This window comes from Anarhichas minor, unplaced genomic scaffold (genome assembly GCF_050575085.1).
Source record: "Anarhichas minor isolate MPS153535 unplaced genomic scaffold, ASM5057508v1 ptg000011l, whole genome shotgun sequence".
In the NCBI taxonomy this organism is placed as follows: Eukaryota; Metazoa; Chordata; class Actinopteri; order Perciformes; family Anarhichadidae; genus Anarhichas; species Anarhichas minor.
Window position 1 is genome coordinate 11,493,442 of NW_027466457.1, and position 19,378 is coordinate 11,512,819.

At 42.4% G+C, this 19,378-nt stretch overlaps 1 protein-coding gene and 1 non-coding gene across 4 annotated transcripts in view; both read left to right on the plus strand.

Annotated features, from left to right (window-relative positions):
• The first annotated feature begins 65 nt into the window (after positions 1-65).
• trnat-agu (transfer RNA threonine (anticodon AGU)) lies at positions 66-139 on the plus strand. Its single transcript has one exon. It is a non-coding gene; the product is annotated as a tRNA-Thr (tRNA).
• A 1,279-nt stretch (positions 140-1,418) lies between these two features.
• The window catches only part of srpk2 (SRSF protein kinase 2), a 58,975-nt gene continuing 41,015 nt past the window's right edge, over positions 1,419-19,378 (plus strand). For 2 of the 3 annotated variants that reach the window (XM_076089437.1, XM_076089440.1), the window contains exons 1-2: positions 1,419-1,494; positions 1,746-1,812. In XM_076089437.1, coding sequence (XP_075945552.1) covers positions 1,479-1,494; positions 1,746-1,812 — 83 coding nt within the window. In that variant the 5' untranslated portion in view covers positions 1,419-1,478. Of the gene's footprint in view, positions 1,495-1,745; positions 1,813-18,157; positions 19,135-19,378 lie in introns of those variants that run through there. The other variant, XM_076089438.1, reaches the window with a different exon arrangement.

The following is a 19,378-nucleotide window of genomic DNA, read 5'->3' on the forward strand; positions in this document are numbered from 1 at the left end:
GCATGTCATCATGATCCATTTTTCTCCTCTGATACTGTTTGACTGTAATGTCCTTTATTTTCACCGGCGCCGTGGCTTAGATGGTTAAAGCGCCTGTCTAGTAAACAGGAGATCCTGGGTTCGATTCCCAGCGGAGCCTTTTCACCGTGAAGCCCTAAAAGACAATCCAACAAGATAAATATCTAGGGCAGTGATTATATTAGATGTGCGTATGAAAAAAGCCACCCATTTGTGAATGGGTGGCTTTGTCAATGCTAGCTTTGTCTGTGCTTCACTATACTGTACGAATTATATTGGAACTGTAACAAATTGATAAGTTATCAACTGAAAATTGATCAGCAAACATTTTAATAATCGATGAGGCAATCAAGGTTATAAGGTAAGACGATATTTTCTGGTGAGGATTTCAAAGACGTATGCAATATTTGCAAACACATAATGAGGAATAAATGGGGATTCAAAAATAATGGGGACAAAGCCTATATCTTTTACATGGTAGCAAACTATTTTTGTAAGAGATTGGGGATTATAATGATCGTAGTCCTAGTAACAAATGTGCACCTTTGTGATTATTATCCATAAACTTACCATAAACACTTATCGTCCAATTCTGACTTGTCTGTCGGAGAGAGTGCTGCTTTGACCGATAACTTCACAATATTTACGTCCCAAATTCTTTAGTGCTCAATGAAAGACAAGATAAAACTGTAATGATATCCAAACAGCATAAAGCAGACAGTGGGCTGCAGACATGCAGCAATACAAAAAACTAACACTATAAATAGTAGAGAGGCAACATGGGCTTGCTACCAAGTTATTATACTAATAGTACATAGAGTCTGTGTAGAAATACATAGCTGAGGAGGAGTATTTCACATACACTGCTAGACTACAGTACCTTTGTTATGCAATATGTCTATTGTGAGGTCTTCATCTGAAGCATTTCTAGACATGTTAAGCTCTTATGAGAGACTCAACAGTAGAAATATGAGAGGAGACAGAGAGAGAGAGAGAAGGAATGACATGCAGCAAAGGTCATGCATACTTAACCTGCAGCATATGCATCCCTGCATTCGAGTTACTTTTTATGACTTACTGTTCATCCTTTGACTTTATCCAAAAACAACCACAAGATGTGTGGTGTTAGAAAAATACTTTTTATAGAATAAAAATGTAGCCTAATATACATAGACACATGTTTTAATACACATTTGTGGATTGTTGCATGCTCTAATATTCTGCTAGAGAAAAATGCCCTACTAAATATATTCTGCTGTTAAACCTAAATGTGAATGAGAATACATTCGTGCACAGTGGTGGCCACGCAGGACTGCACGCAACCACCGCAAGAGGGAGCGCGTGCCATCTATAGGTAGAGGTTAGTGTGCGCTCGTGTTTTTGTGTGCACGAGAGAGAGAGAGAGAATCCGGCTGCTGCCTCTGAGCTGCCCGCTCCTGCTGAGGGGAAGAGGAGGAAACATGAGCTCCAGGAAAGGTGCGTATCCCTCAGCCTCTGACTTGACCACACTTCTGGATGTAATTAATACGAAAGATGGCGAAAGTTACGCGTGTAGCTATCCCTACCGGGGGCATGCAAAACGACGCTGAATGCCCCGTGCTAGCCAGCTTCAGAGCCTAATGATGTGTGTTTATTCTCTCTCTTTCCTCCCCGTCCATCCTACACCCTTCCCCGGACTCGGACGTCGGTCGTTCCCCGTGGTTCAACGTTACCTCACCCCCCGGCAGTGATGGCCATCCAGGCCAGAAAAAGGAGGCCGAAGGGGAAGAAAGACAGAACGGGTAACCATCGTAGGTAAGCAGCAGGGGCGGCGGCGGCTGGTTGGTGACTGTTCGACGTAGTGAGAGAGTGATGTGTGTGTTTGCCCGGGTTTGGTTTTGTTGGCTGCGGGTCCGTCTCCGCGTGACGCCGGCGCTGCTGCCGGTGCGTCGGCGGTGTAGACTGTGCGCGCATATGGCAAAAGGCGTGTATTTTCAGCACACGGGACGGGCTGCTCTGGAGTGTGGGAAGTTGCCATTTACGTTAAGAGGACTCAGATCTGGACGACGAGGACCCCACTTGACTCCCTAACGGCAGTTTCCAGCAACATTTGCACCCAGAATAGCCTACAATCCCTAAGATTCATACCTAAATTTGCCCATTTTCCCACTACTGATGGCCTCTTGATTGATTGCTCTCTGACTATGGTTTGCAGAAAGAGGTGTGATGTGACAGCTCATTTCCTTGGCCCCTCTGCAGCAGGGATAAGGAGTAAAAACACCTCCCTTCTCTAGCCTATTTTGGAATCTCTCACAAGGTGTTTGATTATGTAACTTTTCTTGAATTTATTGGAGCATTGTTTCCTGCTGTGTGATTGTGATTGTGTGTCTGTGGTTTTGTCAGGCAGTCTTGCACGGGTATTTCAGCGTGATTTCACCCGGCGTTGAGCTGCGCACCAGCGGCTCTGTAAAGTGCATGCGAATTGGAGTGGGGAAAGCGGGGGCTTACTTCATGGCACGATGCTATTGGAGCGACGTCACCGGCAGCCGAAGAAGGCATCATCAATTAGGTGATACCAACGGCGCGGCCACTCCAGGGGGCAGCTCGGTGTCTGCTGCTCGAATTTGCTGGAATTCCTAAACGCCTGCACATTGAATGACAGCAAACAGATGGTGTGCAAAAAAACAACAACATGAATTCATAAAGCCAGTGGTTGCTCTGAGAGGAGGGGGGGGGGGGGCATGTTTTGGATGTTTCCTATCGCCCAGTGTATGCTGGGATATATACAGTAGGGCTTAACTCTAGGGATAAGGATTAAGCAGACAGAACATGAGAAATAAAATGACTCTTGATTCGAGATTACTTTTTAAGGATATTCAAAATGAAATATGGCTGCAGGTAGTGATGTAGTCAGTTGGTCTGAATATGCAATTTATCATTTTGTAAAACAAGGAAAAGCCTTAAATTCTCACATTTCCGAAGCTTGTTTTTTGGTTGTTGCTCGTTTAATGACTTAAACAGTTAATCAATTATCAAAATAAATGCAGTTTAATTTTCTGTCAATGGACTATTTGTCCCAGCTGTACAATGAAGCAAATCAGATAAGCTCATTAGCTAGCAGACGCTTATCCTGGTCTCTCTCTCTCTCTCTCTCTCTCTCTCTCTCTCTCTCTCTCTCTCTCTCTCTCTCACACCCATACACAGTCACACACACACCCATTTCCACCACAAATTTAGACGTTCCCATTCAGAGCAATGCGTTCTCAGGCTCAGCCAATGCGTTGCCACTTAACTTTGATCTTTAGCTCATACAACTTCCCTTGTTTGAACTCATTAATTCAGACAAACATGCACATCAGTGCAGGCACAAACAAACGATTCCAGACTATGACTCCTTACCCACCAACTGTGTGTAGTCTTACCTGATCTCGCTCAGTCTGGCCGACAACGGCAAGAAGAGAGATTTAACTAAAGCGTAGAGGAACACATCATGGTATCTTGCTGTGGTCCATTGTTCTTTTTATCAGTGTCACATAGCATACCCACATATGTGCTTTCAGTCATTCTCCTCCACAAGTCTCTACTCAGAGTGAAGCAAGGCAGAGTCATGCTGGGGCGTATGTGCGGTGAACGACACTTTGCCCTAACAGGTGCAACAAAATGGTATGCCTTTATTCCAGAGTCATCAGTATATAGACATGACAGGAAATGATCAAAGAAAGAGCAATATTAGATGCATCACATACTATGCCTATAGATGATTGAGCACGCTTTGGTCCAGACTGAAATATCTCAAACCCTATATGGACATTCATGGTGCCCAGAGGATGAACGCTATGGACTTTAATGATCCCCTCACTTTTCCTAAAGCGCCAGCAGCAGCTTGACATTTTTGGCTTTAAGTGAAATATCTTGACAAACAATTTGATGGATTGTCAGGAAATGAGCATCATAATGTAAAGGTCCTTATACAGGATCAATGCTACTGACTGGCTGATCCCCTGACTCTTCATCTTACGCCAACATCAGGTCAGAATATCAATCGGCCCAGTACTTTAGTCAAAGTCAAATGTTAGCATACACAGGCTAAACTCACATGGTGAACCAGGTAAATGCTACCTATGATTATGAACATGTTAGCTTGTCCTTGTAAGCATGTTAGCATGTGGATGTTGGTGTTTAACTCAAAGCACAAATGTTCCTGAAGAAGTACAGCCTCGCAAATCTATACTCCTAGTCTTGTTTAGACTAAGTTTGTAGGTTATTAATTGGTGATCGAGAATAGCAGACGTATGAAACTGTATCAAGGTATTGCCAAAATTGTTGATCATTCAATCATTTCATTGTTTTGCAAAACCTGGAACCACAAGCTGTACATGTAATAACAAATCCCACAATTACTGTGAGGCAGTGTAAACCGTTTATTTGCAGATGCACTCAAGTGATGACACCTTGACAGTTATTTATTTATTGTTTCTTTTATTACGGGTCATTAGATCAGTCATCTTTTAATTTGTCACGAGCAGGATCTCACGCACCACCGATCAGATACTGACAGGATGAGCGTTTTCCACTTTCCCTCTTTCACAGATTACAAAACGGTGTGGCGCGTTTGTTTCTAAGGGTAACTGCGTCATCTGTGAGGGATCACATGCGAAGGGACAATTCAGCGTGACGTTTAAGATCTTCAGCAGCAGATCAGACACATGTTGGAGAGCAACTGCATGGCTTGCTGAGCAGAGAACTGATCTATTGGCCTTGCAGCTGCAAGTCTGTTCTTCAAAGCCTTCTTTCCAGCTTTTATCACTTCTGTCCGATGTGCAATGCCAGCAAAATTCAAAGACCCCAGTTGTGCTTTGGTGTTATTTTTGTTGGATTCATATACTAAAATAACACAGTATTGACTGTGTGTGTGTGTGTGTGTGCAGGGTCTGTAGGTGGAGTAGTAGGAGATGCTTTGAACTTGGTTGTGGCCCAAATGAAAAGTTCATACTACTTTGATGCACTGTCTCTTTTCATCATCCAATTTTTGCTCTTGTTGGCCTTTTGAAGTTCAGGCTATCGCCTGCACATCATCACCTGATCTCATCTCTTTATTCAAACAACTGTTGTTCCTTTGACCTGTCTTGCTGCTCCGGCTATTGGTATTGTACAACATGTGTGTGAGTCAATCTGTGTGTGTGAGAGAGAGATACTCGATATGAGTTGTGGCGTTGAAAGCTGGTACTGAGCCAGCTGAGATGTTGTATGGTCCAACAGGTTGAGGAGCTAATGCTAACGATTTAGCATGGTTTAATAAAGGTTCCCAGCAGCATTTCTTATACCAGTGGCTACATACGTTTTTATGGGGTTCCAAAATACTGATTATTTTCAGTATTGATAAATCTGCTGATTATATTCTGGATAGAATGCTATTATTATTTTTTTAGAGGGAGAAACTCACCGAGTAGTGGAGCAAACTGGCATTTAAAAAAATGCATGTTGATACCTGCTTTTATTTTGTATTGTAGCCTTTAACAGTGGCTTTTATGGACCGGTTTGAGTTCTTATGAACTTCAGTCCTTTAATAGTCAGAGAAGGATTTACAGAGTCATCATAAGCTTAATTATATTTGAGTATTTAAACATGTTATCTACAATTCTCACTATGCAGTTTGTTGTACCCTTACCATGCCACTTTGTTGTTAGTGGGAGTTGTTTAACTAATATCAACCAAATATGAGCACTTTGCCAACAGTTCTCTTTTTTTCTGACAGGGTTTGTTTACTGACGGGTCAAAGCTTTTACGCCTTCATTTATTTTTCTCACTTTATTATCCTTCCCTTTATTGAGTTGGACCATCATGCTTTTAAAATGACAACTATTGGTACAGATATATATGACTGAATGAGGTTACTGCAAGAGATTATATATGAACTAATATTTGATTAAAGATCAAACGTTTGATCCGCATGTTTTAATTCAGATTGTAGACGTGTCTGCTTCTCACATTAGACGATGACGACTCACAGCAGGTTTCGAGTGGCCGAGGCTTTGATGGGAATCGCCATGGATCTGGATCAGCATGCCCAAACAGGCTGGGGTTGTGAGGGTGAAAGATATATACAAAGCGACACCAGCATTCATTAGTCATGCTAAAAAAAAAAAAAAAAAAGTTAAACTCTGTGTACTGAACGTGATGAGTCTCAATCTGCCTTGAGCTATATTTACATCTTGTATGTCTATAACTCCTCGTGAGAAGCAGCGTTTTAAGCGTTCTGCCTTCTCTCCCTCCACCAGCTCCAGCAGGGTGATGTCCGGGAGCCAGCCAGAGCACCGATGAGTCTAAATGCTAATATTCTTCTTGGGACATATATCTGTCGGCTAGCAGTGCCAGTCGTAGCATTGTGGACCTTTCTGCATGAAATGAGCTGCTCTAACCGAGCTGACTAATGTTCCCGCACATTGCACTGTAAACTGCATTGATTTGTCGTCTGGGTTTGGCCCAGCTCTTAGTCTTTGACTGAGGCAGCGACTAGCGAGTAGGCAGCTGTGCAGAGACGAGACAGGGTTTCATCACTGGTGTCGGGCAGCGGGCTGAAGCTGGAGTCTGTCACGATTGAAATCACATGTCGAGGTTTTATGAATTCATGAAACTCAAGCAGGTATGATTCACGACACAAAGAGATGACATGTTGGGTGGCAGTAGCTCTGTCTGTGGGGACTTGGCTTTGGAACCAGAGGGTCGCTACTTCAACTCCCCAGCACGGAACATTTATGGAGCGTGGACTTGTAGCTAGAGGTACCAGTTCGCCCCCTGGGCATTGCCGACATGCCCGTGGGCAAGGCACTGGAACCCCAAACAACTGCTGTATAGTAGCTGCTCACAATACTAGGATGGGTTACATGAAGAGGATACATTTCACTGTGTGCTGTGCTGGGAGCATAAGCAACGATAAAATTTGATTTACATGTTGGTTTACTACATGATGTAAATCATCATGATGTACACACAGTGTTGTATAACATTAATATACAGGCTTGCCATATTTTATAGATCATTTTATGGCTTTTATTAGGTAACGATAGTGGAGACAGAAGACGGGGAACTTGGGAGAAAGACAGGTGCAATAAAGGTCTGGAGTTAATAGTCGGCATCTTAACCCCTAAGTCCATCTAAATTATTAGTTTTTATTTGGTTTTGTGAATGCTGTTACTTATGTTTAGTGTGATATAAGATATACATATTGCCAGTGTGGGAGATATTGGAACTACACTTCAAAATTTGGGGATGTTTTAGGCTTTCTTGCCAAGAGTTGGATTAGAAGATCGACAACACTCAAAGACTGAAAAAGGGGAAACGGCTACCTACCATCACCTCTGTGGTTCACCAACAGCACACAAATAGCCCCGTAAAATCACAAATTGCTTTTTTCCAGTTTTTAATTCTAAACTAAGACAGATTCATGTTTAACTGACAGACTGAAATTGGTATCCATCTTCTCATCTGACTCTTTGCAAGAAAGTGCATTTCCCAAAATGACAGACTTTGTTTTTTTTCCATTCCATTATTTCATTCCATTATGTTGTCTTCTTTTTGTTCATGTGTAAGATCAGTCTGCTGATTAATGATCCTTTATTGATTAGCATGTGGTAATCAAAAGGCTCCCCGTTAATGAATTGAATTGATTCCCTTGGGAGCTGGTGGGTCCAGCTTCTGTAGCTATGGATGAACACCAGTGGCCAGATCCCCCAGTTTAAGGACTAAGCCATGGTGGCTAGTATGTCATGTACTGTACAGACGTGAGGAAGAGATTCCGGAGATTTGATCTGTGGCGATCAGATTTGTACTGCTCAGCTAATAAAGCTTCTTTCATCAATACTGCTGCCTGACTGGATGGAGCTGATGGCAGATGCTGAGAGCAGAGCATGTGAGCTGCATGTAGAGAGAGAAAGAGAGAGAGACTAAAAGCGGGGAGAGAAATAACTGTGATAGGCATGCCGAAAGCTTGAGAGGTGGAGCAAAAGATAAAGAGCAAGAATAAGAGGGAGGAAGATTGAGAGGGGGGAAAAGGAGAGTTTGCATGTGTGAGCTCGTGTCTGGCCAACCAATAGCAACAGGAGAGCCAGGGATGGAGAGAGTGAGTAAAGAAAGGGGAGAAAGGGAATTAGAGGATGCCACAGGGCAGCTGAAGGCAGAGTTAGTAAAAAACTGCTGCGTTGGACACATGAAGGAAAGCACATACGTCAATGTGTTAATTTGACCCATACAGACTGCTATAGGTCTGTTTGTGTTAAAGTCAGAACATTTAACATTGTATGATTACAAGTCAACAGGGCAGGGACCAGAGTCACGTTTGTATTTTCATTGTCATAGAGGAGCCATGTGGAGGAGTGTGTGACATGGCAGCCACACACTGTCTGCCATGTCAGGACTGTGAGGTGAAACTAATTGCATTTGAGCCTGCAGCGCTAATTTCTTATTTTGACAGTTGAGCAGAATTAATTGCCATTTGATGCTGTGTTCGTAGCGTACCGAGGGTTTATCAAAGCTTCTTTTTTTTTTAAATAACAAAAACTGAAAACAGCTGCCTGCTGCTGGAAATGTGGCTGAAGTGATGAGAGCAGTGAGCCTGAACCGAAACCGTAAAGGTGCAGGCTGTAAAAACCAAAAAGGAATTTGCTTAAAAAAAATATTCCAAATAGCTTAGTGGAGCTGCTGCTGTTGTTTTTCACTCTGGGCGACACCTTTCTCAGTATACATTGTCATTTCATCCATAAATTAGTACAACAAAGCTGTTTAATGCAGCGTAAAAAACCCAATGCATTTGGATATGTCTATTAATCTTAAACTGTACGAGCTGCATATAGGAGGACATGTTTTGTCCAAGCCTTGGAAATGTATTGCTGATTTATTTTGATATAGTCCTTCAGTCTGATAATAAATAACCCAAATAGAACTGTATTTGTGGACATGGACTCATACTGTCAGGGGGCTCGGCTATGCCCCTCACAGATCATTCATTGTTATACATACTGAATTGCAATGTGATATTAGCTGCTTCCTCTGTGGTGTCTGAGTGGGAATGATTTCCTCCCTGATGGCCACAGTGCCAGTGACACTGCTGGCTAATTGAATACACTGCAGAAGTAGGCCACTCCAGTAGGTTTTGAAGTAGGAACTCCTGAAGAAAAACTCACCTTATCCACAGCCATTAGTAAGGTAGGCTGGTTTTGTGAGCCATAGGTTGCCGCTGTCTGGACCTTAACAAGGTCGAACATTTAATGGTTGTTCCTTTTTAGCTTAAGCCATCAAGTCTGCACTACAATCTGTTATATGAACTGTTCACTGTCCATGTTCAGAGTGTGTGTGGTCCAAATAGGATTTGTTCTGCGAGGGACGAGGATTTGTTCCACTCGTGTAATGCGTCTGTAGTGCGGTCCAGCTCTGCAGTTGCAGGCCAGTGGGTCATCCTGGAAGGAGGAAGGGAAGGCATTAAGAGGGCATGTAATGCTGTGAGCGGGCATGAGCGCCTCACAGTCGGGAGGCTGAACACAGTACGGCCGCTCTCCACTGCCACCTTCTGGTTATGCTGCTGATGAAGCTGCATTTCTGATGGATGTTCTGTCAAATTTTCGTCATATTTATGCATTTCTTACCTTCAAAATTATTATTTTACTAGAACCTTTCTCAGTTTTTGATATGGCTTTACATTTTATTCTTGAAAACAGTCTAGACTAGCTTCAAAAGTAAAGTCTATGATGTAAATCCTTTATTATGTACCTTTATTCTGATAATATTAAGTAAGTTGGTTTTTAACCTGAGACAACTCTTTAAAAATAAAAACATTTTCACACATTATGTAGAGAAGACAGACACTGAGGTGGCGTTGGCAGCTCTATTTCCTCTTTTCCTCAGCATAAGCTGCCTTTTGGGCGTTTTCTTTCTCAAAATGTAGTTTTATTAAACATGCGGAGGCAGCTGTTACACTCCACAGCCCCCTAAAGCACAGTTATTCTTTGATGAATTATCTGAGCTCATATATTTACACTTCACCGAGCTCGTTGCAGAATTGTACATGTGGGTTATTTTAGTTCTTTAGCATGGTCACAAATATAAGCTTGTTTTGACTTCTCGCTGATATTGCCAAGGGTGCACAGGAACTGCAAATAAAACGAATTAGTAAATGATTTTCCCCCCACACTGGAAATAACACCCTTGTATTTTGCATCACTGATCATTTTTGCATAATCTTGTCTGTGTCGTCACTGCAGATCACTTAAAGCTAGGGTTGGCAATGTTGAGAAACTAGCGCGAGTAAGATGTAAAAAAAAAAAATGATCCAACCTTAAAAACCAGCCCAGTGTTGCACACTCTGTCTTTTCCAGTGATGGCAGCTGTGAACATGGCTATTGTTCGTGCTCACAGCTGTCAAGCAGCTTGTGGAAGACGATTGCTGTCGGGATGTAAAGGGAATTTAAAGAGATATAACAAAATGTCTTTGCAGAACATTACCATTACTAGCTTTAATGTCTATTTAAAAAATAAAATAAAAAATCCAGCTCATCCAGGGCTTCTCAGTGCTTTGTTAATAGCGTTGGCACAAAGTAGACTGCCACCAGTAATTTAAAGTAATTGCCCCCTTTTAAAAACAGGAAAAGTTCAACACAAAGCCAAAGCCTCATGGAATGTAGCTACAGTTTCAGTTAATTGCAGAGAGCCTTTTTTTTTGATAATGAGTTCCCAAGATGCTGCTCATGTCCTCAGTGGGGTTTGATGAATCAGAGGGCAGCACATTGGAACATTTCCCCCTTATTTATTCATCAATAACCACAGATATTATGATGAATGCATGCACAGGTACAGCAGGGCACGATCGATACTCATTCCAATGGTGATGGACTGCTTGTGTCGGCTGTAATCACAACTTCTCGTGTTTGCAGTCTGGCCACCAGGCATTTGTTTGCCACCGTGTTTCTTCTGCACACTAACCCAGATCTCTGGAGAGTGTGTATGTATGTGTGTGTGTGTCCTGCCCGATCCATGCATCCGCTCTATTCTATCAAGGCTGCTGCCGCCATTGTAAACATTGACTAATTGGCAACGCTGTGCAGTCTGGTGTCCTTTTTTAGCCCCGCATCGAAAACCTGGCTGGGAATTCTTGTTAGATTCTCGTTAGAGTAGAGGCCTCAGAAGCTTCTAGCAATGTAGTCATGAATAGAAAAGGTGGGTCAAATAAGACAAAAAAAACAAATAATCAAAATTACTATGTATGAAAAAAACTAGGGCTGCAACTGATGATTTTCTGTTTTATTTTAGTCCAAGATGACATCTTTAAATGTCTTGTTTTGTCTGACCAATGATCCAAAATCTAAAAGAAATTAAATTTTGCTTAAATTATGCTGTAACTTGGGAATGTTTCTTATTTTGACGGATTAATCGATGGCCAGTTGAGCAATTTGCTGTCGACTTAATTAATCGTTTCACCGTCATCCGCGTTTAAGAATCTAAATTTGTGTTCATGTTTAATCAGTTGTAGAGGGGTTGCAATGCTGTATTTCATGAAAATGTGAATAACCACCTCTGTAATTACAACTGAAGTGACTAAAACTGATATTTATTGTGCACTAGATACAAAGCAAAGCAGAGAATAATGGGAATGTCTTAAAGTGTTGCCAAATATACTTTTCGACCTGATGATGGCATTATGAAATGTCTAATTTTAGTAAATGCTTGCGATCCATCCAATAGTTGTTATTGTTGTATATTTCAGTCACATACAGGACATGAGACCGTTTGTTACCTTTTAGTTCTGGTTAAATCTGTTCAACACACTAGAACTCTGTAGCATGTTTTTCCTATTATTATGAGGCATATTTTCCAAGTCTGTGTTTGAACTTGAAGGCTGTAATCTCACATTTCGTCTCGGTCTACTTCAGTCCCGTTACAGCAGTGCTCCTGCTATGTGAGTGATCACACTCATTGTGTTGACGTAGCGCTCGCTGGTGACCACAGGCCTGGCTTCTCTCTGTCCCCATCCTGCAGGGCTGTTATCACAGTACTCTGAAGCTGGAAACACAGCGCCGCATTGTTGTACGCCCCCTCAGGCTGCAGCCCAGGACTATTTTCTATACTCAACATGCTTCATGACAGTAGGAAAAAACAACAACAACCATTGTTGTTTTCCTGTTTGGCCTCGTTTGGCCTCCCAACGTGCTGCTTTTTTTCATTTTCTTCGGTGTCGTGTACCAAATGGACTGTGCATGTTTGAGTCTTAGGAGTGTATTTCTTATTCTGTCCATCAGAGGGTAGCCATGTCCCAGTTTTTAGTCTTGTGATGAAATAATTCATTGTAGGTGCTGTTCTTCCCCCCCTCCTGATTTTGTCTGTGCTGGAAAGGACTGAATACTTCAACAGTTACCTTTTGAAATCAATCCGATTCTGTGTTCCTTCCATGATGAATACAAACTTGCTGTTTTGTGTGAGTCAGTCGAGTACAGCCAAATATCCCATTTTGCTTCTTTTGAATTCTCTCATTCTCTCTTTTGTAAAAATAAATATTGGTTTGGTGCTTGGTGGTTACACAGGTCTCTCTGTAACCAAAGGGTCAAATGTCACTGGATTGATTAGAGCAGGAGCCAGCAAAATACAAAAACACTTATTATATATAAAATACAATTGCCTTTCATAGTGCTTTTACAATTTAAGATTAATAGTAATTTAATAGTGGAATTTAAGGAATACTGCTGACTGTCAAAAAGCTATTGATTTAGAGATCACACTATTAGCAATATTAAATGGCTAATCCGTGTTGTGCCTGATGTGTGTACTGGCTGATTTAATAGACTTGCAAGAATCGTTTCAGCCAAATATTTTCTTCTCAAATTAGGGTTTGCTGCTTGCCTTTGTCACATATAGTCAATGAAATATATTTTTGTCTTGGTCAGGACGTCGTAGTTGTGATGGGTGCCTTCTCACAACTTTTTGACGTTTAAGTGTTAGCAGCCCTTGTAACAACTTTATGAAACTGTCTTTCAGGCACATCAGCACATATATAATACGCTGATCACACAAACCTTCAGCTCTGTTAAGTGTTGTTACTGGACCTGTCCTCCATTAGTGAAGTGAAAGGACGTTAACAACAACAAGAAGTCGGCCATTTTGTGGGTTTGCTTGGTGTTAAGTGTAACGCGATAAAATCCATGTCAGCCCGGTGAAGCGGCTGGGGTCAGAGTGCAGGGACAGAGGTCGGAGGTCACTCATTCATTAATTAAACACACACCACTTTGCTAATGAGCTCACACATACACACACACACATACACACACACACACATACACACACACACACACACACACACACACACACACAGGACCAGGTGCTATTACTGGGTCATGATCAGTTTTAGCTTTTGTTAAACTGTACATACTCCCTCCCATCTCTCTCTCTCTCTCTCTCTCTCTCTCTCTCTCTCTCTCTCTCTCTCTCTCTCCTCACCCCCTCCTTGCACGCACACACCAACACAAACTCCCTCTAACTTGCAAAGTGCCCACATTCAAACATATTGCTGTAGAGTGCGTTCCCCGGGGTAATGAGGCACAGAAAGTGCAAGCTGCTTACCTGTGTATGTCTGGATGAATTACGAGCACTCAACACTGACCGGTAACTCTGTGTGTGTGTGGTGGGAAGGGTTATGGCTTTTTCCGCTTAACTGGAAGAAAGTAGAGTGATGGGACTTGAGATAGAGATAAAAACTGGAGGCACAGAGCGAGATAGAAGCCCATGGCGAATACAGACGTCTGGTGTTCTATTTTAAAGAAAAGCACAGGTGTAAATAAAAACATGTGACCCAGTTCCGTTGTGCAGGTTAGGTCACCGTCATGGCTTACTGGGGCACTTAGATGGAATCAGTCTGGCAACTAATACATGATCCAATAACTACTTAACGTTATTTCATACATGATTCTACCTGATTGAACACAAAGAGCCGTCATTGATACAGTATTATTAGTTCCATGTGTGCTTTTCCCACTACAACAAAGTCTATATGCTCTGGATCTGTGTAAGGTTGGTGCTAATGTAAAAAAATAAAGAAAAACCTAAACATTTAATTTGTAGTTTTGCAATCAGCAAGGATACCAGTGTGACCTGTTAAAGGAGCACTCTGCTGATTTAATATTGCACTTTCATTTAGTCACACTCAAACGAGTTAAGAGTAGGCCTATAGAAGAGAGGGTAGAGGTGAACACATTATACTCTTTCAACAGGCTGAGCAGTAATCTTAATTAGTAAATTGACTTCAATGTGTAAAATTGGTGATGTGTCCCTTTAACATTGTCATAATTGTAAAAAGGTTTGAAGAGACAGATTATTAAAAGAATGGTCTAAGCATTAGCTGCGGAGATATCCTGACTTCTAGTCTGCAGTATGTGTCAAGATCCAAAAACCTCAAAACAAAATATCAAATTAATGCCACGTTCATGTCATAATGATTACAAGTGTCCGACTTGTAAATACAGCGTCAACATCCAAGTCATAATCATTACTAGGAAACAATGTGTACGTCCTTGACCTGTATATTTATTCATACCCTCTTTAATGCTTCCACGCATTTGTGTGTCTGCTGCGTGCTTGTGATCAGATGTACGTCCAGTATCCACAGGCTTTGTCATGCAGTCTGAATTGTAGAGTCCTAAAGGCGAGTGTGCTCCATATGGAAGTCTGTAGCAAAGAAAATGAGCAGCTCCAAGGCAGACCTGAGGCTATCAGTATGTCAATCAATCTGGACACTGACCGCTCTAAACACACACATGCACACACACACACACACACACACACACACACACACACACACACACACAGACACACACAATTTAAAGATAAACTACTTTGTGTGTATGTGCTTGTGTGTCTCTCCACTTGAGGGCAGTGTTTCCTCTGTAGACGGTAAAAACAAGGCTGCTGGCACAAAGAGCAGCGTCACTGTTAAAGTGGAGGCATCTTACCCATCTGTGTTAGCACACACAACCACACAGTCCATTGTGTATGCTTTTGTCGTCTTGTCTGTATGATTGTGCATTGCTGTGACTTCTGTCTGCGGCTCCATTTGTGTGTTTGAGTGCACTGTTTGTCCCAGAGCAGGGACCTGTGTGTGTGTGTGTGTGTGTGTGTTTGCTCGGCTAAACCCCTTCTCTCTCCCCAGCATCCACCAGGCGGTGAGGAGAAGTAGGCCGCTTAAAGATAGCTCCCGGCAGCCTCAATACCGGCTCCCAAAATATATCTGCTCATGAGAGTCATCAACGCTCTCCCTCCCCCATCTTTCTTATTCTTCTTTTGCTCCGTCTCCTTTTGAAAATAGAACGAGAATCAGCCTTTGAATTTGCAAATTGATACCCTCGGTCAGTGGATGTTTGTGTATGTGTGTGCAACTTTGAGCGTGTGTGTGTGTGCGCATGCATGTTTCTCTTCACGTGAATGAGCTTTTACATTTTTGGGGATCTTAAAGTTTCACTTAGAGGTTCTCCAAAACAGACACCACAATCATTTTGGGCTCCTCAAATGTTATATTAAACAGAGAAGAACAGAAACACCAGAGCAGCAGGGATCAAGATTTTCTGTAAAAAATTTAATGATGCATTCATTTTTTTTTTTTATTATTAAATTGTTGACGATGCATTTTGTGTGAAACGGCTAAAGGATCAATTGTTTTAGCACTAATTTAAATCGTGGCCCTGATGCCTTGTTTGGTTTTCTTACACCATCCAATAACATGCAGGTCAGATAAATTGCTGAGACATCTGCTCCAGCCCCACCCCCCCCCCCCCCTCCTGTTACCTCAAAAAAAATGTCTATGGGAAATAAATAAATAAATATAAGTGGAGTGTGACCTCTCATGTTAGCTCAATATTCCTCTTGCTGCCTGGATGCGCTGAGACCGAGTGTGTACTTTACCCCCCATCGGCCCACATCCACAGAGAATGAGGACAATAGTTTGGCTCAGAGACATGTGTGCCTAATGTAGTCCTTTTATGTGGGAACGTGGAACTGTATGGAGATCGGAGAGAAAGGGGATCATTGTGTTCCTCTTTTCTTTCTGTCTCTCAGGCATGTCTCTTGCATCTGTGTTTGTACTATCACTATGAAAATGTATTTGTACAAAAGCCATAATACACCCATGTACGGGTTAGTAATAACACACTTTTATTGTGTAATGGTGTTCATTTGAATGGTATTGTGATGGTATGATTTTATCCTTTTATTGTTGTCCAAATGCAAAAATTATTTCAACCCAATTTATATTTTATTTTCACGTTCAGACTTTTCACAAGATCATCACAAATGTTTGCGTTCTGTTCATTCCACCAAAGACTAAAGGCAGCAGCGTCACACAATCATCGATTGGCAGCATGTTTATGCAACAGAAATAATTGATGTAACGCTTTTATAGTGTACCTTTCATAACGACTACATCATTTCTGACCTGTTTAATGTCCACAGCATAATGTTGCACTTGGAAATGAGTGGTTCTCTATACGTTACATGGACAACAAAGTATGTTTAACTCTCGTTTGTAGGCTGCTAACCATCACAATCAAGTTGAACTGCTACTGTTTAGAGATAGATCATCAGATGAACAGATGTTCATACTCTTTGTCTTTATAATCTTTGCTTTGTTTGTCAAAAAGGGCACGTTGTCGTGAGACCAAATGGATCAATGGATCAATATCCATGTCTATTATAATGTGACAGTATGAATAACTGAGTTATGCCGTTTGCCACTATGACAACGTCCCAGAAAATCTATTGATCTTGTGAGGTCATTATTTAGTTGCTTCGTTTTTATCGGCATCTGAAATTCGCTGAAATCGAACCAACGGCAAATAGAAGGAGATGGGTTTGAATTTTAAAATTGTAAAATTGAGGAGCTTGGTCTGAAAAGACCTTAAGCCACGCTAGCGCTAAATGCTAACATCAGCATGATAACATGCTAATCTTAAGCAGGTATAACGTTTATCATTTTCACCATCTTAGTTAAGCATTGACACAAAATACAACTGACGCTTATGAGAATGTCGTTACTTTTGCAGGTATTTGGTCATAAACCAAAGTATCGGACAAATACAAATTTGACCTGATGATGGCGCTCAATAAAAAACTAATGGATCACCAAAGTAATTACAATTCGGAGGAAACATCCATGTACCTCCCATGGCAATTCATCCAATAGTTATTGTTAATATTTCACTAAAAACTAGAAATATAAATCTCGTGGTGGAACTAGGGGAAAAGTCGTCGGATCTCCAGAGTCCTCAGGATTCCTCCTCTGGAGACCATGAATGTCTGTAGAAAATTGCATAGCAATCCATCCAATAGTAGTTGAGATATTTCAGTCCAGACAAAAGTGGTGGACTGACAAACTGACAATGTCTAGAGCCCTGCCACTAGCACCAGTGATAAAAGTGTCTGTTGCCAAAAAGCAGGCATGCTCATTAATTTGCAACATTGCTTGCAATGACCTACAAACACACAGAGGTATTAAAGGGATAGCTGCTTCACAGTACGGAAATCAACTGGTAGAATAAACTCTGCCATGTTGCATTACATTTAGCCCAGCTTTGACTCCTTCTATTCATCCGTATGCCTTTGCTGTTTTAAGTCTCACTGACTACTGACAAATCATTTGAACAATCACGTATTTTAGAGAAAGAACCTGCAGATACAGTAACTACTTATACTGTATGTGTTCCCCCTGGACACTCCCTGTAAGACATAGGCAGTCACATTAACCTCAGGATGCCCTTTTAACCCCCACTGTGCATTTTCACATACACACACATCCATACGTATAGACGTGCACACATACATCCGCACGCCAACGCGCTAATATTGAGGTCAGATTGAGAGATGGAGACAGACCCCCATCATGGCAAACCCTCCGGCGACCTCTCTGTGAGCTGTTCACTCATGTAAAAGAAGATCCATCTGTGGACAGGGATGGAGACATGAAGCACACACACACACACACACACACACACACACACACACACACACACACACACACACACACACACACATTAATATACAGTAAGTAATATAAACAGTATCCAGCATCCAAGAAAGACAGAGGTAGAAATGGGGGTTTAGAGAAAAGGAGGAGAGGGGGGTGAAGCAAGGCAGATCTGTACGGCGTTGCCCTGAGATACAAGATGTCGTAATAAGGCAATTGGGAGAGAGAGAGATTGAGAGAGGGGGGGAGAGAAAGAGAGAGAGAGAGAGAGAGAGAGAGGGAGGAAGGGACTAATTAAGAGGGGAAAAGAGGGGGAGGACAGCGTGCTTTAAGGAGAAAGATATACATTTTCCTGTTGCTCTGACAAGCCAACACCCCTGTGCCTGCAAAGAAAGTGGAACGTTCCAGCTCGCTCTGGGCTCTGTTGTTGTGCAGAGCTGCAGAAGGCCTGATAGAGCCAGCTAGACAGAGAGAGAGAAGGAAGGGAGGGATACATAGACAGACACACACACACACATCTAGAGCTTGTGTATTCATTTCATCACCCAGATCATCCAGCGACAGCCAGAGAGGAAGGAGACAAAGGGACGAGGAAGACAAAAGGGAGATTCAGTGTGAGCGGGGAAAGTCAAAGAGGCAAGGTGAAAGAGGAGAAGGAAGGAAGGAAGGAAGGAAAGGGAGGGAGGAAGGAGACTGGGGCATGAGGAGGGGCGCCTGACTGACATTGCTGCTCCTGCTATCAGCTCACACACACACACACACACACACACACACACACCGATGTAGACAGACACACACAGACACGCATTAAGCCAGATTGTGCACTGCACAGTCGCTGCTCTTTTTATCCTTTCACGGAGACTTGTCCTCCATCCTTTCTTCTCCTCTGAGCAGAGGACAAGAGACGAGGAAGAGGAGGAGGGAAAAGGACGAGGAGGAGAAGAGGAGGAGGAGGAGGGGAGGCAGTAACCCTCTCCTCTCCTATACCCAGACACACAGCAGAGAGACTGATAGGGTGAGAAGAGAAAAAAACAGAGAGAGAAAGCAGCTTTCTGTTCTATTTCGCCGTCTCCTGTGGTCCCTGGGCCAGCGAGCGGCTAACAGGCACCGCTCATGTCCGTGAACTCGGAGAAATCCTCGTCCCCCGAAAGGTAACACCTCCTCCTCCTCCTTCCCTCTGTCCTCATCTATCATTTCAGCCCCATATGTCTGCGTGCTTGTCTTTCTTCTGTCGGGTTATTTTGCATCCCCCCCCACCAACCCCACCAGCACCTCCATGTTTTGTGTCCTCTCTCTTTCTGTTTCTCAGTTTGTGTATCCAAAGCTGGTTTCTTCTATTGTCTGGGTCACACCAGTCTGATTGTAGCGAAGGGGGGGAAAAAACAAACGCAGTAG